General features: G+C 41.3%; 2 protein-coding genes across 3 annotated transcripts; one reads left to right on the forward strand and one right to left on the reverse strand.

Annotated features, from left to right (window-relative positions):
• The first annotated feature begins 41 nt into the window (after positions 1-41).
• edrf1 (erythroid differentiation regulatory factor 1) lies at positions 42-14,578 on the forward strand. Of its 2 annotated transcripts, none has more exons than XM_037123099.1 (25): positions 42-185; positions 5,190-5,398; positions 6,495-6,561; positions 6,647-6,772; positions 6,902-7,026; positions 7,115-7,262; positions 7,464-7,559; positions 7,901-8,022; positions 8,393-8,504; positions 8,702-8,849; positions 8,970-9,081; positions 9,459-9,570; positions 9,752-10,045; positions 10,170-10,241; positions 10,336-10,483; positions 10,598-10,789; positions 11,112-11,312; positions 11,495-11,713; positions 11,864-12,090; positions 12,195-12,353; positions 12,510-12,659; positions 12,915-13,068; positions 13,188-13,294; positions 13,400-13,572; positions 13,676-14,578. In XM_037123099.1, the coding sequence occupies exons 3-25, from the start codon at positions 6,502-6,504 to the stop codon at positions 13,836-13,838; spliced, it is 3,420 nt and encodes a 1,139-aa protein (XP_036978994.1). In that variant the 5' UTR covers positions 42-185; positions 5,190-5,398; positions 6,495-6,501; the 3' UTR covers positions 13,839-14,578. The 2 variants fall into 2 exon arrangements, with proteins under 2 accessions (XP_036978994.1, XP_036978992.1); XM_037123097.1 differs by lacking the exon at positions 42-185 and adding an exon at positions 3,718-4,621.
• si:ch1073-143l10.2 (uncharacterized protein LOC565165 homolog) lies at positions 284-3,436 on the reverse strand. The gene is made up of 7 exons (XM_037123105.1): positions 3,133-3,436; positions 2,991-3,054; positions 2,788-2,872; positions 2,477-2,550; positions 1,655-1,906; positions 1,458-1,544; positions 284-1,089 (listed from the first exon to the last, which is right to left on the reverse strand). The coding sequence occupies exons 1-7, from the start codon at positions 3,218-3,220 to the stop codon at positions 1,080-1,082; spliced, it is 660 nt and encodes a 219-aa protein (XP_036979000.1). The 5' UTR covers positions 3,221-3,436; the 3' UTR covers positions 284-1,079.
• Positions 14,579-14,713: the final 135 nt, after the last annotated feature.

Consider the following 14,713-nt stretch of genomic DNA (forward strand, 5'->3'; position numbering starts at 1 on the left):
AGGTAGAAATGGTTATGATTTAAATCAAACAAAAGAAAAAACATAAAAAATATTTTTTGGCAAATATAAAATATCAAGACTTTTTAAAAAAAATATATACATTGTGAGATTTTCCTGCCTTTTCTTTTTAACAGGGACAATTTATCCACACAGTATTTGTGCAGGAGCTCGGCAATTCAACTGATGTAAGATTGTTGTAGTACGCTAACATTAAACTGAGGTCAAATGTTTGAGAATTACTTCAATCTAGGAAAGTTTCTCTCATAAATTACAGAGTGACAAATCAGCACATAAATAACTTTATTTCTTTTGACACCATACACACACTTCTATACAATAACAGCTAACGCACTATAATGCCCATCATCAATAAATACTTGCTGGTGAATTTACCATTTATCAATGATGGTTACTATGAAGTGTGAGTAACACATTAATTTGGGATAGTTTGTTTTTCCATCATATTAAGATATTTGACTTTTTCAAAATATTTAAAATGTTTTTCAAAAGTTAGCTGTAAGGGTTATTGAATTCTTCTCATATACACATGCAGTTTGGTTTCCCACTACAGTCTCTGAGTGTGACACCACCGTGGTAAATACAAACAAAACTCATCATAACAATATCAAGTGTTGAAAACTTGTATGTTTAAGTAAACATGTAACGCTGTGATCCTAGACTCTCACTGAAGGAGTTACATAGTGCAAAAACAAGTGACACTATTCACCCTGTTACAAGACCCAAACTACTCTGAACGTGTTATCTGAGGTTTGAAAAGTTACATAATGTTGTTTAAATCAGGCACTCTAACGAAGTAAAAAAAACAAAACAATTTTGTATTTAGACAATCTGATATTTCAGGCAAATAAAAGAAAAAAACTACAAGAGATACAGAAACCATTTCTCACAACACTTCCAGTTGTAAGCGGTCTCTTTCTGTTCATTGTTCTGAGGTCACATGCGAGTTAATCCTGCTGCTGCTGATGAGTGATGTGTTCAGGGTCCCGTGGGAATATTACACTGTTGCCGCAGCTCAGACACAGTTGTGGTCTGAATGTCCCCAGTGTATCTCTGAGGTTTTATTGATCCCTGAGGACAACACGAGCATGATGAATAGGTTAAAGAACATATTTTAGGTTACACAGGTTATCATTCAGTCCTTCTGTAGAGAATTGATTTTAGGGTCCTGATGAAAAGCAGTAGCTAAGGGATTTAGAAATATTGTAGTCACAAGTTTAGTGCAGCCTCATCCAATCTGCCTTCATTAGTGTCATTAGCGCTTTCTTGATCTCTTCATCAATTCACCAATCAGAAGCTCTCTTTGCTCTGACCTCATCACTTCGTCTCGATCAAGGCTCTCGGTGCCTACTAGGTGTGTGCAGAATTGAAATAATTTAGCAGTTTGTTTGTGTCTACTGATTATGCACCGATATCTTGAAGAGAAGGTGGACTCTTACTCTGAAGAAGAACCCGTCACCATGGGAACATCTTCACCCCTTTCCTTCCGGAGGTGCTTCTTCAGCTGCTTGGCCAAACGTTGCCACCTGGTAAAAAGCTGTAATCAACGACGACTCGCAGATCTTAAAGAATGCAGTTAAATTCTCATTTTCAGGATTTAAGTTGTACAGGAATCGTACTGCTCAACTTCTCTCACCTTTCCTGCATGTCGTTGTACTTGTTCAACCGGTCCGCCTCCTCGCTCTTCTCCCCCATCCATCGTTGCAGGAGTTCTTCTTTCTCTCTTAAAGCTTCTGCTGATGCTTCCTTCAGTCCTTTCTGCTCGGCACGCAGTGCTGCCAACTCTTTGGTCTGACACTCTACAGTGTACTCAAACTCCGAGAGTGTTGCCTTCAGGGTGTTGCTCCCTTTAGCCAGAGTAAGTGCCTCTTGACGGTAGTGGGACACCCTGAAACAGCCAAGTAATGAAATGGTGATTTAAGGGCTTTGATTGGCTCGGGGTATTGCTACTTCAAACACCTTTAGATGTTGGATTTTGGGTAACAAGTGGCATAAACTGGATTTATGCATCTTCATCAGGGCCTTTCAGTAGATGCCACAAGCACAGTGGATGATTCGTGGCCCTGTGATGATAAACTGTCATATGCAGCAGAGGTGGAGGAAGAACTCAGATGTCGTACTTGAGTAAAAGCAGCTCTACCAGAGTACAGACATCCATCGTTACCATTTAAAGCCATGCATTCAATTAATGTATTAGCATCAAAATAAACTTGAGTTACCAAAAGTAAAAGCACTCATTACACAGAATAATGTTTATTTGATGATTATTGTTGTGACGCATTAAAGGGGCACTACGTAGTTTTGGACAAGTCATCCAAACATTTACAATATTAATGAAGTAATAAAACAAACTCAGAACTTGCTGTCGTTGTTCTTCTAAAATCTCAAAAGATTATACTCAATTTTGTTAAGTATGGATGAAGTATAGTACACGCTGATGGTTGTTGGACTGACTTACCGGGACTGCCAGTACTGCAGTTCAGCCTCCTTCAGATAGAGGACGGTGGTCAGGTCAGAGACGGTCTGAGACAGCTGATGAGACAAAAAGCAAAACATGAACTGATTTAACTGTGTTTAATGGGAGGATCTCATGAGGTCAGAGGTCATCGCCTTCACAACAAAAGAAGACTACTTAAGTTTATTTCACTTGCTGTGATTTTACAAAGTAAAAGGCACATCTAGTTCTGTTTTCTGATGTTCTGCTGTTTCAACTCTGAAAGCTTGTCTTAGAACAGAGACTGATGCTGTGGTGCTTTTCACTGGATTCACCTTCTCTGCCAGGTGTTCATTCTCTCTCAGCTGGAGCTGAAGTAGTCTGGTGTTTTTACCAACTTCAACTCCACCTCGTTCTAATCTAGGAATGAAAAAAAAACGTGTACATATTTAAACACATTTAAAAAAACAAACAAACAAAAAACCTAAACTGATGTTAAGTTTTTGTGCATCCAAATCGAGTCAATACAAATTCTCACCTTTTTGTCTGAACATCATCCAGAAACTGTTCGCGAACTTCAAAACGTTCCTCTAGTTGAGACACTGAAGGAAAACAGCCAGAAGTATTTCAGAGTGTGAACATCTTCATTAAAAACTCTGAAATAAGAAAATTACGCTCACAGCTGGAGAAGACGCCGAGGAACGGAACTTTCTCTGCCAGGTCTCTCTGCTGAAGTCGACCGCGAACGTGATTCTTCCAGCTCCCCATCGTTGTAAACTCCTGTTTGTCTACAGTGAATGTCTTAAAGCGGCCCGTTTGCTGTGTTTTCTGTTCCTTCTGGTTGTTTTTGACGAGGTTGAGTTGACTGTCACACCGCTGCCATCAGCACTAAAATGAACTGTACGAGCTGCAGCCAGGACTCACAGCTCCTCCCTGATCAGTCAGCTGCCTGACACCCGCCTGCGACATATGTCCGACCATTATCTAATCCCCTCCCCACTGATATAATATAATATAATATAATATAATATAATATAATATAATATAATATAATATACAACGTGCACTCCATTGTATCCACCTGAAAGCTGTAGGCAGGTAAAATAAATGAATGAATATTATTATATAATGAATAAGAATAAATGAACCTCTATAGGACACAATATTGTAAAAATAAATAAATAAATAAATACAAAAATACAAAAACATAATGAAATGAAAACCTGGGGATGACAACATTTTTTAATGATATTTAATGGTACAAAATAAAAACATCAGTTTTAGCTGTCTGTCTGTAATACACACTGAGTATTATAGACAATTTAAAGGAAAGAAAACACCCTTTCCAAAATGTTAACAACATGTATTAAGTTTATACGCTTGGATTTCAAAATAAAATACCACCGAATGTGCTCAACTGTTCTAGAAAGATGATCCAATAGAGGGGAAAGTACTTCCGGTTCATTCGTTTTTTCTCAATAAGTCGTTTTAGCTGAAGGAAATTAGGAGTGACGCGCTTAAATTCTACGTTAAAAAATATTAAAATGTTTCTTGCATATATTTTTTTCTAATTCTGGCCGTCGAAATAACAAAAAGAGCAGTGCTGGAGTTTTTTTTCTCTTACACAAAACCGGAAGTTGTTGTCCGCCTGCTGCTCGCGTGTGCACTGACAACAACAGATTGTCAGGTTGGCAGCAGAGGGAGAGAGACAGAGGAGAGGCTGCAGGGTCGTTTAACTACACACATAAGGGCTAAACATTCACGTTACTAAGCTTAACGAACCAAAAACGGCCTCTCGTGTGAGTGTCGTTTCGCTTTAATGTAACAACCGTGTGGTGAAACTAACCTACACTTCTTTTTTTCACAGTTCCTCGAGTGAGCGTTGCTCTTTTGAGGAGCTAGCCTCTCAAGCTAGCAGACTAGGGGCATCTCTAACTTTATTGACAGGTTTGAGTCGTCTCGCTCGTTCTCTAGCTAATGTATAGATTGTGTGCGAGTTGTCAGAGCTATGGATAGGTTGTGAAGTTGTCAAGAGGTCGCCAGTGTGAGCTGGTTTGAACAGCCGTGTTGTCCAGTATGAGCGCATCAGCTGGGGACGGGGAGCCCGGGCTCCCCTTCGATATGGAGGAAGTCAGTGGCCCTACCTGCACGGGAGAGAACAGCAGACATGTAAGTTACTACGCTGACAACAAGGAGGATCTATTACACTGGCTGTCACTGTGTGCCTGCTCATTTACAGTGTGAAATGATAGCCCATATGTCTTCCTGTCCTCCAGCTGCAGTGGCTAATCTATTTACAGACTCACCAGACACTCCCAGCTGTAGATACTAAACATGAGTTGTTTCCAAACTGAAGGTCCATGTAGAGGGACTAGACCTCAGTCAGTGATAAGAGTCGACCGATATGGCCTTTTGGTGGCTGATACAGATTATTAGAAATGAAGGAGACTGAAAACTGATATTTAGGAGCGATATTTGTCAATAGTTACTTTGCAGATTTAATTTATTCAGTGTTTATTGGCTGTTAATTGTGATATTTAACCATTCAGAAATTGTTGCAGGCTGGACTCTCAGAGACAAAGTAGTTTATTTTATCTGCAATCTGACAGAAAAATCACAGATGCCGCTACTTGGAAAACGCTGAATGTTGACCCTGAGAATCGGTCTATCTTTAGTCAGTGATTCTTGGTCATAGTAACTGACACACCTATTGATGTTTTACTTCATTATCATGAAGGATCCTGCAGTATGTGCAGGCACCAGTGAAATAAAGAGCCGTGCTGTGGTGAAGTACTCTGCCGCCCCACCTCCTACCAGCTACGCCCTCCTGCAGGAGAAGACGGACCTGAAGCTGCCTCCTGCCAACTGGCTGAGAGAAAACCCCCAGCTGGGCACCGCTGGTACCACTATATTAGGGTCCAGCAGCAAGAGCAAGCCTTTTTCCAGGTATAATATCCAGAGAAATACTGTTAAAACAACTGACATTTGTTGCTTTAGTATAAAACTTTGTTGGCCTTTGTAGAGGATGTGTTGTAGATGTAGTTTTAGCTTAAGGCAACAAAAATGTAACTGAGTTTAGAAAGATAATCAATTGTTCAGTCTCACCATCAGATCTTTAAATACTGGTGATTTGGGTTGGCAGCTCAGGTCATACACCAACCCAGAGTGTTTTTGTCCTGGAAGTTACATTTTGTTGCTGCGCTGGCTGCATTCTCTATGGCTGCAGATGTACAGCTCGGGGTGGAAACGGCTAACATGGTTCATCATCGTTGTGAAGCAGATTTTACCAACAGTTTGTGTTTCCCAGTTAGTTCATAAAAGCCAACATTTGGTTTGCTTTCAAAACCCTGTGTGTTTTGCCTCCCTTCTGCAGCATGTTAAAGTAATGTTAGCCTAATATTCAACAGAAATCCAGTGCAACTGTGTGTAACTTTAGAACTTTATTGTCCATGCAAGGCTGGAATATCAGCAATTAATATTAATAGGCTTCAATTTTGTGTTGGCTCCCAACTCCTGATTACCCTCTGTTGATGCAGGATCTTCCATCACACCTCTACAGATGACAGATTGAGATCTTGTGAATATGTTTTGCTGTGAGACGACACAAGTCAAAGTCTTGTTCATTGCACTGCTTGATTGCAGAAACCTGCGAGGCAGATGCCATCTGCTGTTTGTCTAAATGCACTTGTGAAGAGTGATTGGTACTCACTGTCTAACCATATTAGGCAGATTGTGTGTTGGACTCAACGTATTCTACATATTGCCAATGGCACAAAACTATATTTAAAACAGAACTATATATAATAAAGCAAAGATACCCCTAACAAGAAGCACTGGAAAACTTCTCTGCATCGCTGAAATAATCCTCAATATGTTGTGTTTATTTTGGGGCTATCAGTGGCTAAATCACAGACAGTGATTCATCTGCAGAAGCCCTTTCTTTTCCAGTGAATATTGTCAAATCTTTAATTAGTTTGACCCTAATCCTTATCATGATTTGCAAACACCCTGTAGTGATTAAGTTTCTTTTCTTCTTCTCTAGTTTTGGCATGGCGTACGATTTCATCGACTGCATCGGGGATGATGTTGACGTGGTGTCAGACTCGGAGGTTTGTGCAGCTGTGGCAGAGCTTAGTTTTCTGTCTTTAACATGCAAGTGCACCCGGCATTAACATTGTTTCCTGTCACATTCAGAACATCAAGAAGCTTTTGAAAATTCCCTACAGCAAGTCCCATGTCAGTATGGCCGTTCACCGCGTTGGGAGGACATTGTTATTAGATGACCTGGACATTCAAGAGCTCTTCATGAGATCCTCTCAGGTGCAGCAAGACTTATTTCAAACATTTATTTTACTTAATCCCAGATTCCCCCTCCCCCATTTTTTCCCCATGGCAGTACATTTGAATGCTGTTAAGGTGATTGTTTTCTCCCTGCTATGTGTGTTGTAGACAGGAGATTGGACATGGCTGAAAGAGTTTTACCAGCGGCTAATAGATCAGAAGTGGCAGAGGAAAAAGAAGAGTAAAGAGCACTGGTATCAGAAAGCTATCCTGTCAAAGTTCCTCTACTACAGGTGAGAGCTTAGCATTGCTAGAACTATTGAAACAAAGGAGCATTTTTTTTCTGGCCTTATCCCAGAACAAGTTCTTTGTCTCCACCAGTATAAATGGTGACGGTGCTGCAGAGCCTGTATCAGACAACCTGGATGAAGGGGAGGAAGAAAATGGAGCAGAGGAGTTCAATACTTCATGGCCCACTGCCTTCACCAGTGCATCGTCTGATGCAGAAGAAGCAGATGCACCAAAACAGGTAGAGCACCTTGGCTGTCTTCTTGATTAGGAGTCAAACATGAGTTCTGTGTGGGCTAGCTACTCACAACTTTCTGTGTTTAATACATGAAATATGTCAGTTTAAATTAGAATCAGTTCTAGGGTGATAGCTAAACTCACGTTTGTGAGAGTTTTGTTTAGAACGCTTTCACTGACCGTATTGCTACTTTTAAATGTGTAGGAAAGTATCGACAGCCAGTTTGCTCTGGGCCAGGTGACATCTGTACCCAAAGAGCAAAACCTCCCCATGCTGTTCAACGAAGGCGAGAACAGTCAGGTAATACAACTTTTTATATTTTGTTAATGGCGTAATACTGTAGTCCATAGCTTATGTTGAATAATGAAAGACAGTGTGCTGTCATGAACAGGGTGTTGGAAATGTGGAACAGTTTACTGTCAGACATTACACATGTAAATAGTACAGACATAACGTGGATACTGTTGTCATTCTTGTTGTCAGTTGTGGTTTTATTATTTGGAATTATTTGTTTTGTGGTTACTTTGTTTTATTACATTGTGCTTTTCTGTTGTTTTATATTATGATGTGTTTTATTTTGACAAAAAAATGATGACCTTCATACACCTTTAAAATATTAGTTGATGTGATTTGCTTGACAGGGTTTACGAAACGACTTTGTGCGAAACATCATGTGGACGTTTGAGGATATCCACATGTTGGTTGGGTCCAACATGCCTATTTTTGGAGGTGGTCGCTATCCTGCCGTCAGTCTGAGACTCAGGTTGGAATTTTAAACTATTTGCTTTCCCTCCGGTGTCTGAAATGAACTTCGATTTAGAGAATGATAATTTAATCATGTAATTTTAATTGTGTTAGATTTAGTGGTTCTCTTTCCTTGTTTTGGGGTGTTATTTTAGATGTCTGTGTCAGCAACATGCACATAATGTCCTAGAAAATAATTGGGCGACAAACGGGGGAGTAAGCACAGTGATTATTGATGGTAACAATATTTTTTTTTGGCAGGTCAGTATTTAATTTAGTTTATCTAACCTGAGGAAGCGAAGCAGACATGTATTTTTGGATGCTTTTATCTCATCAACTTTATTATTCTTACTTAATCTAACGTCTAATGTTCTCACTGTGTTCTCCAGGGACAACAATAAACCAATCAACATTCTGACAGGTATGGACTACTGGCTTGACAATCTGATGTGTAACGTCCCGGAGCTTGTCATGTGCTTTCACGTCAATGGCATTGTTCAGGTAAATCACTGCTGGCTGTGGGCTGAAGACCAGTGTTATTATCAGCTGTTTGATGTTTCCATAGTTACTCTATGGAAACTTTTTTTTCTTATATGGCAGTTAATGTGTTTTTTTTTTAATCACACAATTTAGGCTGTTTATTGAAAATGTGGTAACAAATGTAATTGTCATTTTTCCCTTCATGGTTTTTCATGCAGAAATACGAGATGATAAAAACAGAGGACATCCCTCACCTGGAGAACTCGACTTTCTCCACGAGGGTGGTGAAAGACATCGCCCAAAACGTCCTCTCCTTCCTCAAATCCAACTGCACCAAAGAGGGTCACACCTACTGGCTCTTCAAAGGTGGGAGCTGAGTGAACAGGAATTCTTTATTCTTCTTTTGTAGTAAGTCTGTACTGTACTACACTGTGCTGTGCGTTTGTCTGTCTTGAAGGTTTCCCATGTTATTTCTTGAATCCACAGCGAGTGGGAGTGACATTGTGAAGCTTTATGATCTTACTACTCTGTGTGAGGAGGCTGAAGAAGAGAAATGTCAGAATCCCTTCACTCTTCCTGTGGCTGTGCTGCTATACAAGTGAGTATGTGAGACAGACTCAGGAGAGCAGGTACACTTTTGAAAACCAGGAGAATCTTTACATTTGAGGAACTGAATTTCAGGGCTGATGAGACGGAAAAAATAACCTCCAACATATTTCACATATTATTTGTAATTCAATAATAATTGATTGTTAAGGCAGCTTGATTGAATAAATTGCTTAAGACTTGCATCCCTCACCAGTAACGTGTTTATATTAGCTTCAAATATTTGGTTAAGCCAGAATCTATAGTAATATAGACTACAGGTTCAGTCAGATACCCTTTAAAAGATCACAAAATAAGCTAAATTGCTTTTCTTCAACTCGTCCTCAAAGTGTGCAAATTAATTATTATCTATCTTGTTTGTTGGTGCAGAGTTGCCAGCAACTTGATGCTGAAGGCGAGGCAAAACAGAAAGCACTACGGCACAATCAGGACTCTGCTCTTAAACTGTGTCAAACTTCTGGATGAGGAGAGGCATCCGCAGGTAAGCATGGATTTAAAAAAGAAATTGCATTTTCCGGAGTCGTATATTCAATCTGTACTTAGACAGCAGGGAAGTAAAATGTGAAACCACTTGACTAAATCTCAAAAGCCATAGTTTAAATGTGATTGAACCTGACTCCTCCTGATGTTCTCCTGATCTCCTCCATCTCCCGTCTGTTCAGATCATCGCCTCAGCCCACTACATGCTGTCAGAGCTGTTCCAGCTCGACGAGCCTCCTCAAGAAGACGGAGGGGAGTCGCTTCGGGCCGGCGGCTCGGAGGACAGCTATAGCGACGAAGACAGGGAGGAGGAAGAGGAGGAGGAGGAGGAGGAGGAGGAGGAGGAAGAAGAGCTGACAGAGGACAGTGATGAGAACTCCTACAGCTCACAGGATGATAGTAAAGCTGTGGCTGTGATCCGCTCTGTAGGGGAGCTGTCGGTCCCGGAGAAATACAAATCCACTCACCAGATCAGAGTGAGTGCCTCTCTAGATGTTCTTCCTCTACACAGACAGACATCAGGGAACTGTGTGGCATGTATAGATAAATATGTTGCTCATAAACACCAAAGAATAACCTGCACTTTTCTAATCACTGCAGCCCAGTTGTGCTTTCCCTGTCTCTCAAGACAAGGAGGAGAAATGCAGACACGTCCTGAGCTACGTACTTAAGGTGTGTTTCTGACTAATATTTATGTTCATTGTGCACAATAACATGATATCTCTCACATAATGTATTGATATTTGCTGTTATATACATCACACAGGGGTTGAAGGCAGTGGATGGCACCATAAAGAAGGAGAGTGATCTCCCAGCTGCAGACCCGAACACGCCTATTCCTCTTAAATATGAGGACAGAAGTGCGAATGGAGCCTGTGCTGCTGAGACGGGCATCTCTCTTCTTCTTGAAAGAGGTCAGTCTCCTTCTATCAAAGGCTGATTACTATAATGCAGCATAATAAAACAGGAAATAGGTAAGCATTATGGCAAACACTGTGAGACAAACATTTTCCACCCTGTCCCACCAGCGGGGCCATTACAGATGGACAAGAAGTATCCAACACGCTCGGGGATGATCCCCGGCTCATGGCAGCACCGCATGAAGCTGCAGCTCTTCCTCAAAGCCTCGAAGGCGTACTACGTCCTGTCTGATGCAGCCACTAACCTGCTGAAGTACGGAAGAGCTTTGCGCTACATCAAGCTCTCTCTGCAGAGTTATGGTAAGGTTATTTTACTGTTACATGGAAAAATGTCAGGATTTAATTCATTCTTGTCAGTCAGCTCGCAATGCTGGGCATGTGCGGGTGAGCAAGGGCAGCCGTGAGGAGCTGCGACTATCAGGCCTTACCTGAAGTAGTTGTTGTGAAGTTAATAAAAATACTGCAACAAAATATTTTATCCAGCTGTACACATTACTTATGTTATATGTAAAATAAAGAAAAGATAAAACAGAATACATAGTGAAAATAAAAAACAAATGAATTAGATTGTTCAAATAGTTACACATTTATTTCTCACCTCTTCTTCTTTGGTTTCTTCCAGATGCCTACTGTTCGGTGAGCGGTACACTGCACCCGCAGGTGCTGCTGTTTCACAGTCAGTGCCTGTCTCTCTGTGGGGACATCCAGCTGATGTTGGCCCAGAATGCCAACAACAGAGCAGCTTACCTGGAGGAATACAGCTACCAGACCAAAGAGGACCAGGAGATCCTGCACAGCCTGCACAGGGAGAGCAGCTGCCAGGGTCAGTCAGTAAAGAGAGACGGCCATACATATCTAAAAGTACACTGTAGATGGCTTTCTTGCTTCAGGTGTTGAAATGAGTGTCCATTTCCTTGCTCACGTTACCAAAAAATGTCCTATAATATATTTCCTTTTCAAGTTGTTCTCAGCAATTGTTTAACTTATTTGTCAAATCTTGTCTAGCTTTCAACATGGCAACAGACCTGGCAACGGACCCAGAGTACACACTCTTTGTTAGCAATAAGTGCTACGAGGCAGCATATGAACTACTCGACTCAGAGGCTCTGAAAGATCATGGCCCAGATCAGCTGACGCAGGTGCTCAAAAGGCTCGGAAACATCCGCAATGAGATGGGAGTGTACTACATGAACCAGTCTGCAGCCATGCAGACTGAAAAAGAAGGTATGCTGGGTTGATAGACATCAGATTAAGAGAATTACAGCAGAAATAGGGAAATGTATTTCTTCATTCTACTTCTAAAAATGTTTTAACCTGCCATTCGACTTGACTTCGAATGTTGCCGTGGATCTAACTGGCTCTCTCTCCTTCTAGTGAAGAAGTCGGTGTCTGTAGCAGAGCAAGAGATGTGGAAGAAGAGTTTTGCCTTCTTTGAGAAAGGCATGAAGGACTTTGAAGCCATTGGGGACAGGACCAACACAGCCCTGCTGCTGTGCAATACTGGCAGGTTAATGAGAATCTGTGCTCAGGCTCACTGTGCCATGTCAGCCGACCAGAGCAGAGGGGAGTTCTCACCTGAGGAGGCCCTCTACTACAACAAGGTGCCATGTCAAACACTTGACTTAAATTTCGCTTAAGTTATCTACCCACTACATTGTTATTCATCTTGTAACATCTCATCTGTTTCATCTGATTTTAACACCAGGCCATAGACTACTACTTGCGGGCTATGAGATCACTGGAGAGCAGAGAGAGCCACACGGCAGTGTGGGACAGCGTGAACTGGGAGCTGTCCACTACCTATTTCACCCTGGCTACGCTTCTGCAGGACTATGCTCCATTATCCAGGAAGGCTCAGGAGCAGGTAGATTGGACACATAATAGTGAAATATTTTACTTTACTTTATACAGACTTAATTTGATGATTCATTTATGTCAGCCAAAACACAATCATGATGACCAGTAACACCTCAGCATGAGATCAAACGCAAAATTCCTCCGTCTATGTGTTTTTTCCCAGATCGAGCGGGAGGTAACCGAGGCCATGATGAAGTCCCTGAAGTACTGTGACCTGCAGACTGAGTCGGCTCGTCAGCCGCTCTACCAGTACAGAGCTGCCACCATCCACCACCGCCTGGCCTCCATGTACCACAGCTGCTTCCGCAACCAGGTGGGAAACCATGTAAAATAATATTTATAATTTAAATGCGCATGCAGTCATTTCTTCTGGTCTTCAATATTGTATTTTTAAAATGTATTTTTCTTTCATCTATAAATTGATTTATTTTTTGTCAGTCTTAGCTTGCCTTTTTTTTCCATTGAAGCCAAAATAAAAATGTCTGATTTTCTGTAAAGAAAAAGGGACTTAAAGCGGTATAATACGCACTGAAGGATGTCTGTGTTCTTGGCTCTAATTGTGTGACAGGTGGGGGATGAACACTTGAGGAAGCAGCATCGGAGCCTGGCAGAACTCCACTACAGCAAGGCTGTCTGTTTGTTCCTCAGCCTCAAAGATGCCCCCTGCGAGCTGCTCCGCACGCTGCTGGAGAGGGTGGCCTTTGCCGAGTTTACTATGGCAGGTGAGTGAGTTCATCATGCTGAACGATGTGATGTTTGGTTTTGTTTGAGGAATCTGAGAACATAAGATCATTTCTATCCACAGCCTCTTAAAGTAATGTTTCATATCGTGTTTCCGCAGGTCAGAGCAGCAGCGCGGCTAAGCTAAAGAGCCTGACTGGAGCGATAGAGATCATGACAGAAACTCGCCATGCTTTCCAGATGATTCACAACGAGCTGCTGGAGGAGGTAAGTCTCAGAGTAGAAGATGAGAAGGCTTTCTTGCACTTACTCGTCTTTGTAAAGCTTTGCCTAACGTACAACCCTGTTTTCCTTTCACTCCTTGTCCTGCAGTTGAGGGAAACAGAACCTGCTGAATCAGTAGAGTCTCTTGACGTGGCCAGTGGGCCCACCTCAGGACTGAATCTCCAGGAAGTAATGAAGTTAATTGGCGTATTTGAGCCGAGTTTCTCTTTCCTGCTGCTGCAGCTGATCAAACTGATGACCACGATGAAACGGAAACCAAGGTGAGCAAGATTCTAAAGCCATTGAAGATCGAAGTGTGTTAAGCTATTATCCTAAACTTTCAGAGTTCTATTTTCCTTTACATTTGTTTTTTTGGTTTTACAGCAATAAGGATGAGGAGGTGTTGAAGACCTATAAGAATGTGTACTCCAAGCTGCTGCGCGCTGAGAAAAATGCACCTCTTCTCAGCCGGGTCAAACTCCACATGGAGCTCCTGCAGCAGCTGACCCCAGAGACAGGAAGTGATGACACAGGTACGCGTTCTTGATAATGGCGCAGCAAGGAGGACATTGAAGACACCGTGCCGAACACCTGGAGAAGACTTGACACTTGTCTTCTGAAAAACACTTACAGGAAACAGTGATTTATAGACCCATTATCAACAGGCACATGCTCAGGCAACACTGTCTTACTCTGAATTACAGTTTTAAAGCTAATTTCACCTCCTGCGCCTTTAAAATGAATCCTTCTTTTTCTAGCATTTGCATCATAGGTTTTGAATTGTACATTTTTGTGAAAAGACTTGTAAATTCAGAAAATATTATTTAATTTTCTTATTTCTTACACAGTTCTTGCTCATATGTAAAGCTCCTATGTGTAGGTATTTGTTGTTGACTGTACCAAACATCACCCGAACATCCTAATTTTTGTACAAACATGCGGCAAAAGAAACACGTCTGGTACAGTCACATGATGTCTACACATAGGGGCTGAGATAAGTCATTGAGTACATGCTTGGAAAACAGTTAATCTCAATATATAATTGGTGTTTTTGATATTCAATAATACCAATAATGCTGTGAATAAAGTTGAAGTGTGATTGAGGGCTGACATGTTAAAATAAGCTTTTAACGCGTTACTTGCTTTCCGAAACAGCTGCGTGCAATAGTTTGGCAACATTCAATGCAAACTCAGAGGCTAGTTTGTCCACATTGCTGTATGTATACATGTGAGTTTATATCAGCATGGTTTGCTGTGACATGAAAATAAAAAAGTTTTTAAATTTTAGGCTGTGTTTCTTTAGATGCTCTGTCACACTCTGATATGATTACAGTATTGGAAATGCCTCTGATGCTGCTTAAAATCGTGGATCGGGTATCGAATATTCACTGATCCAGTACCATGAAATTATAAGCCCCAAAA

This window comes from Acanthopagrus latus, chromosome 15, assembly GCF_904848185.1.
Source record: "Acanthopagrus latus isolate v.2019 chromosome 15, fAcaLat1.1, whole genome shotgun sequence".
NCBI lineage: Eukaryota > Metazoa > Chordata > Actinopteri > Spariformes > Sparidae > Acanthopagrus > Acanthopagrus latus.